This window comes from Erinaceus europaeus, chromosome 20 (genome assembly GCF_950295315.1).
Source record: "Erinaceus europaeus chromosome 20, mEriEur2.1, whole genome shotgun sequence".
Classification (NCBI taxonomy): Eukaryota; Metazoa; Chordata; class Mammalia; order Eulipotyphla; family Erinaceidae; genus Erinaceus; species Erinaceus europaeus.
Window position 1 is genome coordinate 10175210 of NC_080181.1, and position 14684 is coordinate 10189893.

The following is a 14684-nucleotide window of genomic DNA, read 5'->3' on the forward strand; positions in this document are numbered from 1 at the left end:
TAAGGTTGAAGTGTCCACATGCACTAGACAGCAAGAGTGCAGTTTGTAAAATACACACTTGTGTCCAGGTTGGAGCTATGAAGACATAGAGTTGTTGGCTTTTTAAACTGTATCACAGATGCAGGATACAGTCGGACTTTGCTCTCTGCACAGCAAACAGATGTTGGAAAGGAGAAGGTGATCACAGCTGGCATCTTTATACAGAGATAAATAAGGGGAGAAAGATCAGAAGGTTCAGTGGTGACCAAAGAGGGAGAAAAGAAAAGAGTCTATGAGGTCTTATTCTCTTGACTCACAGACCCAAAAGACAAGAGGAGGACAAAAGTGAGCTCCTTGGGTTCCACCCTGAAGGGTCACAATGGAGCCTGCACCCATTATTTATTTGCTACTAGTTGAGGTGGGTCCCTGGTAGAGCCACTGTGGTCTTCTTAGGACAGCCACCATTTTGCAGTTTGCATTCCTTTGATGGGATAAAGCAGAAGATCTAAATACAGCTTAGAGGCACAGAGCTTGCAGCAGCCCCTACTCACATTACAACAGCTGGAGATTCAGAAGGGGATTAAATGCCATCATTGGCATACTGGGTAGAGAGAAGCTCCAAGTTCTTGACCTCCTAGGGTCCTTAAACTTCCAAAGAATGGGATAGGACACGAAACTCTGGTGGTGGTAACTGTCTGGAGTTGTACCCCTGTTATCTTACAGTCCTGTTAGTCATTATTAAATCACTAATAAAATTTTAAAAGAATGAATTGAAGCATAAGAAAATTCTATTCTGACCAGGGATTACAAGTTAGTCTGAGTTGATTTTAGATACATTATAAATCTGAAATGTGCTATCTTCTATTTTATTTATTTTATTCTTTTTTAATTTAATTATTTGTTCCTGAGAAAGATAGGAGAGAGAAAGAACCAGGCATCACTCTGGTACATGTGCTGCCAGGGACTGAACTCTGGACCTCATGCTTGAGAGCCTGATGCTTTATCACCTCCTGGCCCAGAATTTATTTTATTCTAATGAGAGAGGGATACAGAGACAAAGACCAGTGCACTACTGCTCAGCTCTGGCTTGTGGTGATGCTGGGAACTGAACCTGGGATCTTAGCACCTCTGGCATGAAAGTCTTTTGCATAAGTAACCATTATGCTGTTTTCCCAGCCCAAACATGCTATCTCTCATACCTTAAGTATTTATTTGTCTTTTATTTCAGCACATGATTATAAATAGAATTTTAGGAAAACTCAGGAAAGATTATAGTTCTTTAAAGTGAAGCATTCAACTGAAGGAAGCATTCAGCTGAAGGAAGCTGTGGCCTTGTTCTCTCCCTTGCTCTCTGTCTTACACATTATTTGAAATTGCATGTTAGGAGCAGCTGAACAACAAAGACAAGACAAAGAAAGCAAGAGAGAAAGAGGAGATAAAAACAAGGCATATGCAGGCACACTCCAGTGGTAGTTGCTGATATCATACCTGCCATGGTGACAATGGGTCTGTTAACAGTTACCATCATTGGTTGTCATTGACCTGCTCAGGCTTATATCTGATCTTCAGAGTTGATGAGTGCACTTTAAATTCTTCTTATAATTTTCCAGAATTGAACGTCAACTATTCTGCCATAAGATCCATTCTGGTCATATTATATCTATTCCTCTTGATCCAGTAGGGCTTAAGAGTTATTCAAACATGATGGCAGAGGAGAACCGAGTGGGGGGGGGGTTACTGTTATGTGGAAATGTCATACATGTACAAACTACTGTATTTTACTGTCAACTGTAAATTATTAATCCCCCAACAAAGAAATATAAGGAAAGGGGGACAGGCGGTAGAATAGTGGGTTAAGCACACATGGCACAAAGTCAAGGACCTCAAGGACCAGCACAAGGATCCCGGTTCCATCCCCTGGTTTTACACCTGCAGAGGGGGTCATTTCACAGACAGTGAAGCAGGTCTGCAGGTGTCTATCTTTCTCTCCCCTTCTTTGTCTTCCCCTCCTCTCTCCATTTCTCTCTGTCCTACCTAACAACAGCAAGGACAACAAAATGGGGGAAATGGCCTCCAGGAGCAGTGGGTTTATAGTGTAGGCACCGTGCCCCAACAATAACCCTGGAGGCAAAAAATATCTATAAGGAAAAATAAAGAGTTATTCATGTATTTGGGACAAATCATGTATATCTAACATCCCCCCAGTCATGATTTTGCCTCAACTTGGTAGTAGTTGTTAGTAGTGTTACCTAAATTTCCTTACGCCGGTCCTTGTGCTTCACGCCACGTGCGCTTAACCCACTGCGTTACTGCCCGACTCCCTGACTCCCAAGAGTGTTAACCTAAATTTCCAAAGAGCATCCAAGTCTGAGAAGCCATTCTTTCATTTTGGAATATTGGAGATACTTTTAATTTATAAGGTCAAGCAATCTGGAGCCATATTAAAGAGAGAGGGAGTGAGTCATGAGTTTAAGGGGAGTTACATCTAGTGGCCTGCCTTGTCTTTGGGGGCATCTTGGTGTATCTGGCAGACATTAATCAGCATCCATCCCTACAAGTTTTCCTGAGCATATAGGCAGATAGGGCTTTTATTTAACCATATCGTAATCGCGAAAGCTGACTGAAATGCAATTTAAAAGCAAAAGGGATCTATGAACTCACCAAGCATAGGAAAGACAAATTTTCAGAGCATCAAAAGGTCATTCAGAAGTGTTATAAGATAAAAAGTCCCTACAAAGGTAAGAAGTTTCATGAGGAAATTAACCTCCTCAAGCTAGTCCTTTGAATAAATTAGCTCAGATATAGTTCATTGCCCTTTTTGAAGTCCCACCCCCACCCCTGCTAGATGAGATTATTGAGGAAGGAAGAAGTTGGGCTAGATCTCTTGACAGAAGGAATATGAGAGAGCACAGATTTGATGACAGATGGAGAACAGCCTCATAAGACAGTGTTTAATGGCCTAAGTATAAAGAAAGCTGGTGAGGGGCCGGGTGGTGGTGCATCCTGTTGAGTACACATATTACCATGCTCAAGGACCAGGGTTCAAGTCCCCAGTCCCCACTTCCGGGGGGATGTGCCATGAATGGTTAAGTTAGTGCTGCACCTACTGCCCCCCTTTACCCCCTACCTATCTCTCCTTCCCCTCTTAATTTCTCTCTGTCCTATCAAATTAAATAAAAAAAATATTTAAGGGGATGGGTGTTGGAGCACCAGGTTGAGAGGAGAGGTTGCAGTGCACATGGACCCAGGTTCAAGCCCCTGGTCCCCACCTGCAGCATGGAAGCTACATGAACCAGAGCTGCATGTCTCTTTCCCTCTCTATTTCTCTCACCCATATTAATTTCTGTCTCCATCCTAAGTGAATAAAAGCAAAATGAGGGCTTGGTGATAACCCTTCTTGCTCCCTTAACTGGGGACTGCTAGACAGAATGGTGTGACAGAAGACAGTGGTGCTGTAGACCCTGACTGGAAGTAGGAGCACTTCTCTGTGGTAGTGACCCTGGGTGCTGTGGGCAAATGCACTGTGATTCTCAGCTCTACCCTGGTCCTGTGCCTATGAGCACAACTGCCGACCACATCCTGTTGATTGTGAAACCTATCGTTTTAGAGAGGTGCAGGTTCCTCTCTCTGATCCTCTGTGACAGACAGACTGTTTCCCTGGGGCCACCACTCTCTACTATCCCCAGCTCTTCTGTAACTCAGAGCACAGAGCTTAGACATGTATTGCTTCAATTTAGAAAATTATTGGGAGTCCACTGTATGTATGACAGCATGGAAATATGATCGTGAACAGCATTATCCACTCACATTTGAGAAAAATCTGGTTCTAGCGGACAGAGAAGCTGGAGAGGCAACCTCCCCTCTGTGAGAGCTTGTTAAGTGAGCTCAGAAGAGGAAGGGAAGAAGCTGGACAGCCCACTGCTGAGGGCGCACAGGTGGGCGGCTGCTGAGTGGAAGCTCTCCCCAGGGAGTGTAAGAGAGCAGGCTCCTCCCTGTCCGGCTAGTGTGTTGCTGCCTCCTATGCACTTGGCACAGCAGGACAGGGGAATGCTCTCATGGACACACCACACTGAGCCTCCCACTCTGACTTTCTCCTCATTGCCGTGTGTTCATGTTGAAGTCCCTTAGTTTCATGCAGCTGAGTGTCCATAAAATTCAGATCAGTAGATTTTTGATAGTGTGGGCATTATTCAGAATCATAGAAAACCTCTCTTGTTAAGTGTGAGACCACCACCAAGAGATATGAAACCCAATAGTCAGTGTTTTAAGACAACTGTAGATGCCCTGTGGGGACCACACTGCCTGACACAGGTTTGTGTAAATGAGGTCTTATTGCAATAGCCCCACTTGCTGTGGCTGTTTTCATGCTAGAATGAGAACTCATTGCTTGAACTGAAGCCCACATTGTCCTCAAAGCCTAAAATACACATTATTTCGACCCTTTAAAGAAAATAGTTGTTGCTTCCTAGTCTGTGAGATGGGGAAGGGAGTACTGGTGGAAATATCTTCCACTATCTTTCCCTGCTTTTTTTTTTTTTTTTTGGCACCAGGACTTTGCTCCTGTGTGATTCCATCACTCCAACACTCTTTTCTTCCTTTTAATATAAGAAACAGGCCAGGAGGGAGAGGGAGAAAGAACAGCACAGCTCCCACCATTCATGAAGCTTCCTCTGGCACTGTGTCTTGTACCCCACTGTGGTGCTGGGAGCCAGAACCCTAGTCCTGTTACAGGACAGAACATCCACCATCCAAGGTGAACCATCTCCTGACCCTCAGGCCTCTTTGAGGAAGAGGAACACTTGCAGCAGCCACAGGCACATTGGTTGTATAGTAAACAACACATGGCTCCATTTAAGGTTAAGTCAAGAGTGGTTTATTGATAAAAATCACTGTAATTGTGAGGGAAGAAGTCTAGTTAAGTAGGCAAAAGTCCAAAGTCTGCAGCCAAGCTACCCAAGACCACCATGTGAAGAGATGAGGAGAAATCCAGAGCCAAGCCAGCAGGAGCATGTGGTGATGACGGTAATCCAATCAAGACCGCCAGCTACTGCAAGCCCTTGCTTATATACATCCCCTTGTGATTGTGCTCCGCCTCAGGTTGACATCATTCCTATGCTAATTGTCCCAAACTCCTGTTGGTGTCACAACACTTTGAATGTAAGATGAGTACACGGGCCTGTAGCACACTAGTGGCCGGCTTCTGACACAGCCTGGCCCCCACCCAGCTTCCTCAGGGCGCCCTTGACATCTTTGTTTCTTAGAGCGTAGATGGTGGGGTTCAGCATGGGGGTGACGACGTTGCCAAAGACCTGCACTGGGGTGGCCAGCACCTCGGCCAAGGAGGGATTTGGGTAGATGAGGGCGCAGGGCCCAAAGAAGAGGGTGACTACGGCCAGGTGCGCGGCGCAGGTGGAGGCGGCCTTGCGGCGGCCCTCGGCAGAGCGCATCCTCAGGACGGCCAGCGCGATGCGCATGTAGGAGGCCAGGATGAGCAGGAAACAGACCAGGGCCACTAGGCTGATGTTGGTGAAGCTCACCCGGTCAACCACCCGGGTGTCCCCGCAGGCCAGCCTGACCACGGGGAAGATGTCGCAGAAGTAGTAGTCCACCACGTTGGAGCCACAGAAGGGCAGCTGGAAGGTGAGTGTGGCCAGAGCGGCCCCATGGCAGGAGCTGGCCGCCCAGCAGCCTGCGGCCAGCAGAGAGCACAGCTGCGGGCGCACCAGGGCTGCGTAGCGCAGGGGATGGCACACGGCCGCAAAGCGGTCATAGGCCATCACCGCATAGAGCAGGCACTCGGTGCAGCCCAGGAAGTGGTAGAAGAAGACCTGCGCCACGCAGCCCCCTAGGGTGATGGTGCGGCTGCTCCCCAGCAGGCCGGCCAGCATCTTGGGGGTGCTCACCGAGGAGAATCCGATGTCCAGCACCGCCAGATTGCACAGGAAGAAGTACATGGGTGTGTGCAGCCGGGCATCAGCCAGCACGGCCAGCAGGATGAGCAGGTTGCCCAGGAGAGTGCAGAGGTAGAAGGCCAGGAAGACCGCAAAGAGCACTGCCTCCTGCCCCTCCGTGCGCGGGATGCCCAGCAGGATGAACTCCGTGATGGACGTGTGGTTCCTGAGAGCCATAGCACCTCACCTTGATCCTGCGGAGGAGAGAGGACACCCCGTCAGTGACCCAAGGCCCAAATCCTCACCACTGGCTACCAGGACACAGACTCACAAAGACAGAGGCTCCTGGCATCTGTGAGGGAGGGGACAGATGTGCTGGGGCAGGGCGTTCAGGAGCGGACAGGGCACCAGCCAGGAGGGGGTCTGTGGGTGAGGGCTGCCTGCTCTGGTCAGGTCTGCAGCCTTGCTCACAGGATGCCAGAGTATGGCTGCCCTGGAAGATGGTGCCTCAGAACCTTCCATTGAGAGCTACTGTGTGATCCAACCATCCCACTGCTGGGCAGATGCCAAAAAAATGGAACTCAGCATGACAACAACATGAGCAGGTCTGCTGCAGTCTGTGCACACCGCCACGGGTAGAGATTACCTGAGCTGTCTGTGCACACTGAGAGAGGACGGCAGGTGGTGTGTGCATACAAGATGGGGGATCATTCTGCCATAAGGAGAAAACTCTGCACTGTGCCACAGCATGGTGGAACCTTGAAGTCAGGATGTTGTGTTAGTGTAAGCCCTCTGTAAAGAAGAACAGACAGACACCACTCCAATTCCGTCAAATGTCCAAAACTGCCAAAGTCATAATTTCAATGAGTGGAGCACGGGGAGGTTGTAGGGAGGAGGAAGCAAGGAATCAGGAATGAGCAGAGGACCCAGCGCTGTGCTTAAGCAGGGTTAGAGAGCCCAGGGTCTGCTGGCTGCACTGCTGTATTGTGGGCAGACACTCTGTGAGAGGGGCAGCTCAAAATAAGTGTTCTCACCACAGGAAAATTAACTTGAGGACAGACCATTCTAAAAGTAAATCACACAACAAATAGAACATGAATGCAGGTAAGGATCCCAGTTCGAACCCCTGGCTCCCCACCTGCAGGGGGGTCACTTCACAAGCGGTGAAGCAGGTCTGCAGGTGTCTATCTTTCTCTCCCCCTCTCTGTCTTCCCCTCCTCTCTCCGTTTCTCTCTGTCCTATCCAATAACGACAACATCAATAACAACAACAATAATAACTACAACAATAAAACAACAAGGGCAACAAAAGAAAACAAATAAATATTTTTTAAAAAAGAAAAAAGAACATGAATGCAAATACATTTTGAAAATATGATACATTCGGGGCCAGGGTGGCAGCGCAGCAGGTTAAACACACATGGAACGAAGCACAAGGACCAGCTCAAGGATCCTAGTTCGAGCCCCTCTATCCCCACCTGCAGGGGGGTCGCTTTACAAGTGGTGAAGCAGGTCTGCAGGTGTCTTTCTCTCCCTTTTTCTATTTTCCCCTTCCCTCTCAATTTCTCTCTGTCCTATCCAACAACAACAATAAACAGTTAAGGGCAACAAAAGGGAAAAAATAACCTCCAGGAGCAGTGGATTCATAGTGCAGGCACCAAGCCCCAGTGATAACCCTGGAGGCAAATATATATATGCAAATATATATATGTAAACGTATATATGCAAACATATATTATGAATATATATATATATATATATATATATATATATATATATATATAAAATACATTGCAGTAATTGTGGCATTTTAGGGTCAGAAAGGTGATTGAGTAGGTAGAGTGCTTGGCTTGCATTAATGAAGCCCTCTGTTCAGTCACTAGCACCATATGCTAGAGTGGTGCACTGGTGTCTGTCTGTCTGTGTGTTTGTCTCATAAAATAACTAAATTAGTTTTTAAAATATAAAGATATATGCAAGATATGTTATGATGTGATTACTACCTTTTGTGGAATTTTGAGGAATTCTTCACAGAAGAGGGGCATATCCAGGGCCTGTACTAGAAATGGCTCTGTAAGTCGGAATGACATCTCTAGTTTTCAGTAAGTGATGCCAAATCCTGAGCAACACATGTGAGATAAATTTATGACCTTGGTAGCAGTAAGCCTGGAACTACAGGCTGAATAGTTCACAACTGGAGAAATGAAACAGGAATCTAAAGCAGTTGTCCAGGCAAAACAGACAGACAGACAGACACATACACACACACACACACACACACACACACACACACACACACACGTGAACCAGAATCAGTGTCAGTAAGTAGCAGAGAGTCAAAGTGGATGCCAGTTGGATGAGGCTTAGAATTAAGTGGACTATGAAATAAAAACCCAGATTTTTCAAGGTAAATAGAAGAGTTGCTTTTATATCTGTTGACTTTGAGGATCTTGTGGCTTGACCAGTTAAGTGTATGACTGAAAATAAACATATGTTCAGAGCCAGGCATGTAGCAAATATATATATTTGTCCTTGAGCTTCTGGTAGAGACAGGCACTAAGCATAGAGCACGAGTTACCCTGGGGGTTCTGAGCCGCCCTACTCCTCACTATCCCATCAACTGAGATGCATTGCTAATGTCAGCAAGACTTGAAATAACTACATAATCAAAGCAGCTGAAAGTTATCTAGCACTCACTGTGATGTTTCTCCATATTTAATCTTCTAGTAGCCGTCTAAGCAGAGACCACTAGTATTCCCAGTTTATAGAGGAATAAACAGAGTCACAGTACTGTCTGGTGATACACAGTAATTTCTGGAGCCAAATAAAGATGAACTGAGGTTTTCAGTTATGCGTGAATCAATGATAGCAGTGAGTTAATTTTTTACCGATATGACTATTTCTAAGCTTTTTAGCCTCTCAGTTTATGTTTCATTTTGAAGAAAAAAAGCATGGTCTTTTAAAGGTGATTCATTTTATGAGAAAAAGAGACTCAGTTCTAGCATGTGGCATTGATGAGCTCGGGGCCCTCTGTGGTCTAGACCTGCCAGTCCTGCGCTCTTAACACAGAACTCACTCCCTGGTCCAGAAAAATGGCGTTAATTCAATTTCACATTAGACAAAAATAAAGTGTCACACAGTGGTGTGGCTGAACTTCCACAGGGAGAGTCAAATACTTGACTACATGGAGAGGAGACTTTGTGGGTGAATGATTGCTAACTCCATGTCTTACAACGTTGAAGTAAATAGCAGAAAATGACACAGTAAGTGCTGTTTGTCATTTGAATGGCTCTGCAGAGATAAGGACAGCTAAGTGTCAAATGAGTAACTGAAGTGTTTCAGCAGATACCAAAACCTGGTCTTTCCAGAGCCCCAACCTTATGCTTCCATTAGGATGGTGTGGCACAACTCCTTAGCTATGGACTTGTCTTTGTCACTGTCAGAAAAGAAGAAAACCACAGATCAAGTTTACGTAAATCGGAGTAAATGCAGAGTAAATCTTAAATGCTTAAATCTGGAAGTCACCAAGATGATCTCAATTCATCTCAGATACTATATGAAGAGGTGGGAGTTTGAGAGATGAAACTTCCATTGGCATTGGCATGGATTCAAAATCAGAGTCAGCTCTTCAGTAAGATCTTCCTAATCGGGAGTCAGGCGGTAGCACAGCGGGTTAAGCACACGTGATATTTTAAGGACTTTTATGTATTTCATAATATCTCTCATATCAAATGGTATATGTTCCATTATGTTAAAAATAACAATAGGTATGCTTTCTGTAACTAGTAAACATAATATTCATACATTCTGGGAAATAAAGTTTTATCTCGCATTTAAGTGTTATATTGAAGTAGCTGGCTTATAACCTGATATTGATGTTTTTATATAGTTTATGTGTAAATGCCATTATATGTTAGCACATATGCACACTGCAGTACACAGAGCACTGCATTAACCTGCACTGTTTGTGTCTGGAGCCAGAACACAGCTGCTGCAGGCTGAGACAGCTGCTAGCCTTTCTCAGCTCAGTCAGGTCTGTTGCCTGTCTCAGCTCCCTCATAGGTCCACCACCCCAGGCTCACATGGTGCTTGTAGCTCTGCTGCTTCTTCAGATTCAAAGAGTCATCCTCATTTTATCAACTTGAGTAATCCATTGAGCACAAAATAATGACCTAAGTTAAGTAGCCTTTTCCTCTCATGTAGGCAGTAAACAGATAAAAAGTAAGTAATTTAGGAGTCGGGCAGTAGCGCAGCAGGTTAAGCGCATGTGGCGCAAAGCACAAGGACTGGTGTAAGGATCCCAGTTCGAGCCCCCGGCTCCCCCACCTGCAGGGGAGGCGCTTCACAGGTGGTGAAGCAGGTCTGCAGGTGTCTATCTTTCTCTCCCCCTCTCTGTCTCCCCTCCTCTCTCGATTTCTCTCTGTCCTAGCCAACGACAGCAACAACAACAACAACAACAATAGTAATAACTACAACAATGATAAAACAACAAGGGCAACAAAAGGGGAAACAATGGCCTCCAGGAGCAGTGGATTCGTGGTGCAGCCACCGAGCCCGGCAGTAACCCTGGAGGCAAAAAATAAAAAAATGTTCCTACTCATTACTTTAAATATTTTATGAAGATATTCTCTCCCTCCCCCCTCCTCCCTCCTTGGGGGAAATACCCAATAGTATTTTTGTGTTCTTAAAAGAGCTTACAATCACCAGTTGGTAAAGAATCACTGCTTAACAGACTAAATTCAAAAAACGGTACATGGCACCTGTGATTTGAGCAGACTGGTGCTAAGGTAAAAGAAGAGTTTTGGTTTGTTTTCCATAAAGAATTGGTAACATTTTTCTGTAACAAGCCCTCTTAGGGAAAACAAAAAAGAGTAAAATAGAACTTCAGCAAAAATAGTATGAGGAGAGGAGAGGAGAGATAGGTGAGGAAAGGTAAAGAAAGATAAACATGATAACATATAATAAATGCATAGGCTTACACTCTCAGCTACAGTGTTCTGGTTCAGGTCAGATGCAGGCTAGTCTTTTCCTTGATTCTGGCACTACTGTGGATGGTTTTGGGGTCACCTTGTTAAGAAAAGGGACATGAGACTGGCTCTTTCTTGAGTTCTTCAGATTTGTGCTCTCCTGTTTCTACCCTTATGCTAGTCAGGGTCTGTGCAAATAAACTTCTGAGCCAGGCCCCGTTGATCCCTGGTCCATTGTGCAGGCTCTCAGGCCTCTCCTTCAGTGGGTGTCAGAAACTTAACTAGAGCTGGCGTCCCTCAGGGACCAGATTCCCTGAAGTCCATTCTGAATCCCTAAGGACTAACAGTAGTAATGTTGTCTCACTAGTAAGTCTGGAGAAACTACTTCCCCCCATTTTTAAGAACGGGGCATAACCAAGCAGACCTTGTACTTGATGAGGCAACTTTTGTCCGGGACTAATTTAGAGAAACTATTAGAAAGACAGCTAGATTGTTGACTTTTTACTAGTGGGTTTGTGAGGTATAAGTTAGACCGTATCATCAGTCTTCTTAAAACATACAGTTTAAACCCTTTAATAAAGTAACAGTTTCGAAACCAAGGCTGTGAACCCACTGTAGAACATTTCCGTGAATTAAAAACCATTCTTTCATTTTCTTTGGTTGTTTTCATCCTTAGCTCTAGGAATTCATCAGTTAGCTTTTTTGTCTTTATGAATTTATCTTTTCTGAACTGCTTATGTCAGTATAAACAACAACTGTGTGCCTTTTGCATTTTATTTCCTTAACTTGACATATTTTCAAGTGTCATTCACAGTGTAGTATCTATTGAGGTGAGTTCTCTTTCATGACTGAATGAATAGCAATCACTGGAAGGATACGGTACCCTTTGTTTATCCACTCACTAATTGGTGGACCCGTGGGTTATTTCCAGCTTGGGTTATTATTAATAATGTTGCTATAAAATTATATACAACTTTTGTGTGGACATATGTTTTAATTCTCTTATGTATATGACCTGTGGTAAAATGCTACATATAAACCATTGATATGTGAATCTTAATTACTACACAAGGGAAATATTCAAATGACCTTATAGATTATTATTATTGTATTGTCTCAAATATAAAGTTAGATTTGAAGTCCTGCTTACAACATTCCTGCACTAATGGAGTGAAAATAAACTAAATACAAAAACTGAACCCACTGTAGAAACAGTGCGGTCCAGTAGCATCGGCTTGATCTGATAATGATTTCTTTTAAAACAGTATTTGTGCATTATCTGTCAGATTGATATTTTAATTCAAGATTTATTTCCACATCATTTAAATTCACCTTCTTAATATTCTCCTAAAAATGTCTTTTTTAAATGTGTCACTTTACGTTTTTTACTTTAATTTACTAATTGCTAACTAGTGGAATTTTAAAGGACAAGTAAACAGAATTACATTTTAAAGGAAAGTCAGCAACTCAAAGTTGTCTCCAGGGTATGGTGAGGGCCCCCAGGGAGAATGGTGTTGGGCGGGTATCAAAGAGGAGACCACAGCCGGAAGGGGTTAGTTTCTGTAGATGTGGAGCTAGAAATAGACTATAGATGCCATCACAAGACATGTGCATATCAGAGAAGGTCAAATGACAGTGTGTCAAAGTGGGAAAGTGGGCATCTGCCTGCCAACTCTGTGCTGTATGTAGGTCCCATAATGTGGACACAGAGCTGGGGAGATTGCAGATGAGAGGGCAAAGCTCAGCATTGACTAGGTATCTAGGTTGAAACCACATAAACTTGACTGACATTGCTTGTGCTGTAATTAGAATATTTCCTTCTTACTATTTAGCAGAAAATAGAGCCCTATGATAAGAATAAAATGTTACAGAAAAAATAAAGGAAGTAATATTTGGCACATTGGAAGTCGTAGCCTATTAGGAATAGCTTTCCTGTTATATATATCTTGCTATGTTTGAAATTACCGTAAATTATGGCTTCTCTAGAGCTGCTACAGTGACTCCATCATATACATACACCCAAGTGTGTATCAGGGGCCTGAGAGGGTAACGGTTGGGAGCAGAATTATAGGCAAAGATAATAGACATGATTACATTTAAAGAATTTTGAAAATCATTTGACTTGCAACATTTTCACTGACCTTAAAGCTGGCATCACATTTCACAGGCTTCAGCAAACCAGCTTATGTCCATTGCTGATTCACAGGGTCCTCACAAAGGTTTCCATAGAAACCGAATGCAGAGAGAGAGAAGAGTACAGCTAGAAAGCCTAATAATTCATACTTAGCTTGCTGTTTCCTCTTCCTTTGACCCTGAAAATAAATCCAGTGCTTTTAGCCAAATGAATATAAATCAACTCCATAATAATAGACTACAAACCATAAAATATGAAATTATATTGTATAATATCATTTACAATATTATATGTCGTGTATGTCATGTGTAATGCACATGATACAATATTGTGTATAATTATACTGCTAGTCAATATTAAATATACATACAGTACTATTATATATTTTAATTTGAACTAAGGACAAACTAATGTCATTTGTATTGATTTTCTTGCCATGTCTACACCTTAACCTCACCTCTTTTTCCTCTAATTCCCAACCCCATTCTCAGATTTTTCTATCAAAGTCAGTTCTATGTTACCTTTACTTTCAGGCTCACCCTGTTAATCCCAGGTCAAATCAGCCTCTTTCTAGAAATAAATGTCATATATAACTATATTTCTGTCAGGACAGATGACATGTATTTTGCATCATAGTCACATGTGCACCTGTACCTGATGAATTTTTTCTTAATTTTCCATAGCACCTGGAAATGTGATGGGGTAGACGGGTCTCCAGAGGATGTTTGCGGAGTAGATGCAGCAGGTCCTCAGGACAGAAGGATGCTGCTTAAGCTGCAGATCCCTTGTGAAGGATACATCTCCTCTCTGAGCTCATTGATTCCCACACGCTAGCTTGATTGCAGAGGCCACTTGCCTCCTCACTTGTAGATGGCATCTTCTAGTTCAAAAACTCTGTTCTAGTTATCATGATATAGAATTAGACATAATTCTCTTTTTTTTTCTGCCTTCAGAGTTATCACTGCAGCTTGGTGCCTGTACTATGAATCCACTACTCCTGAAAGCCTTTTTCCTTTTTTTTTTTTAGTTGTATAGGACAAAGAGGAGGATGGAGAGGTAGAGAGGAAGAGAGAAAGAAAGAAAGAAGATAGATACCTGCAGACCTGCTTCACCACTTGTGGAGAGACACCCCCTGCAGGTGGGGAGCCAACAGCTGGAACTGGGATCCTTGTGTGGGTCCTTGTGTTTTGTACTATGTGCACTTAAGCCAGTATGCTACCATCTGGCCCCCTTAGACAGAACTCTTTAAAAAAAACAAAAACTAAAAAAGGAGATGTGCTTATTTATTTTACAGGAGTACTTCCCGTTTCTGGTTTATGGTGGTGCTAGAAATCGTGAACCAGGAGGTGGTATAGTGGGTAACATGTTGGACTCTCAAGTGTGATGTCCCAAGTTCAATCCTGGCATCATATATGTCAGTGACACTTTGGTTCTCTCTCCCCACCTCAAATAAATAAATACTAAAAAAAAAAAAAAAAGATAGGTGCAATTATGATACTTTTAGACTAGCTTTTGTTGTGAAACCTAGTTAAAACTTTTCCTTTCTGTTCTGCTCACCATTGGTTTCCTAGTGGTAGCCTTGCTTCTATAAATAGTAAAATTGGCAGAGCACTGAGGGGGCCATGCTACGTAAGGGTATCACTTACAGAAGAATATTCAGAGCAAACTTAGAAGCAGTAATGGACTTCCAGCTATGCCCAGGCCCTTGGGGGGA

At 43.6% G+C, this 14684-nt stretch overlaps 1 protein-coding gene across 1 annotated transcript; it reads right to left on the bottom strand.

The window, feature by feature from the left end:
* Positions 1-5165: 5165 nt before the first annotated feature.
* LOC103127975 (putative olfactory receptor 10D4) lies at positions 5166-6107 on the bottom strand. Its single transcript, XM_007538854.1, has one exon. The coding sequence runs from the start codon at positions 6105-6107 to the stop codon at positions 5166-5168; it is 942 nt and encodes a 313-aa protein (XP_007538916.1).
* Positions 6108-14684: the final 8577 nt, after the last annotated feature.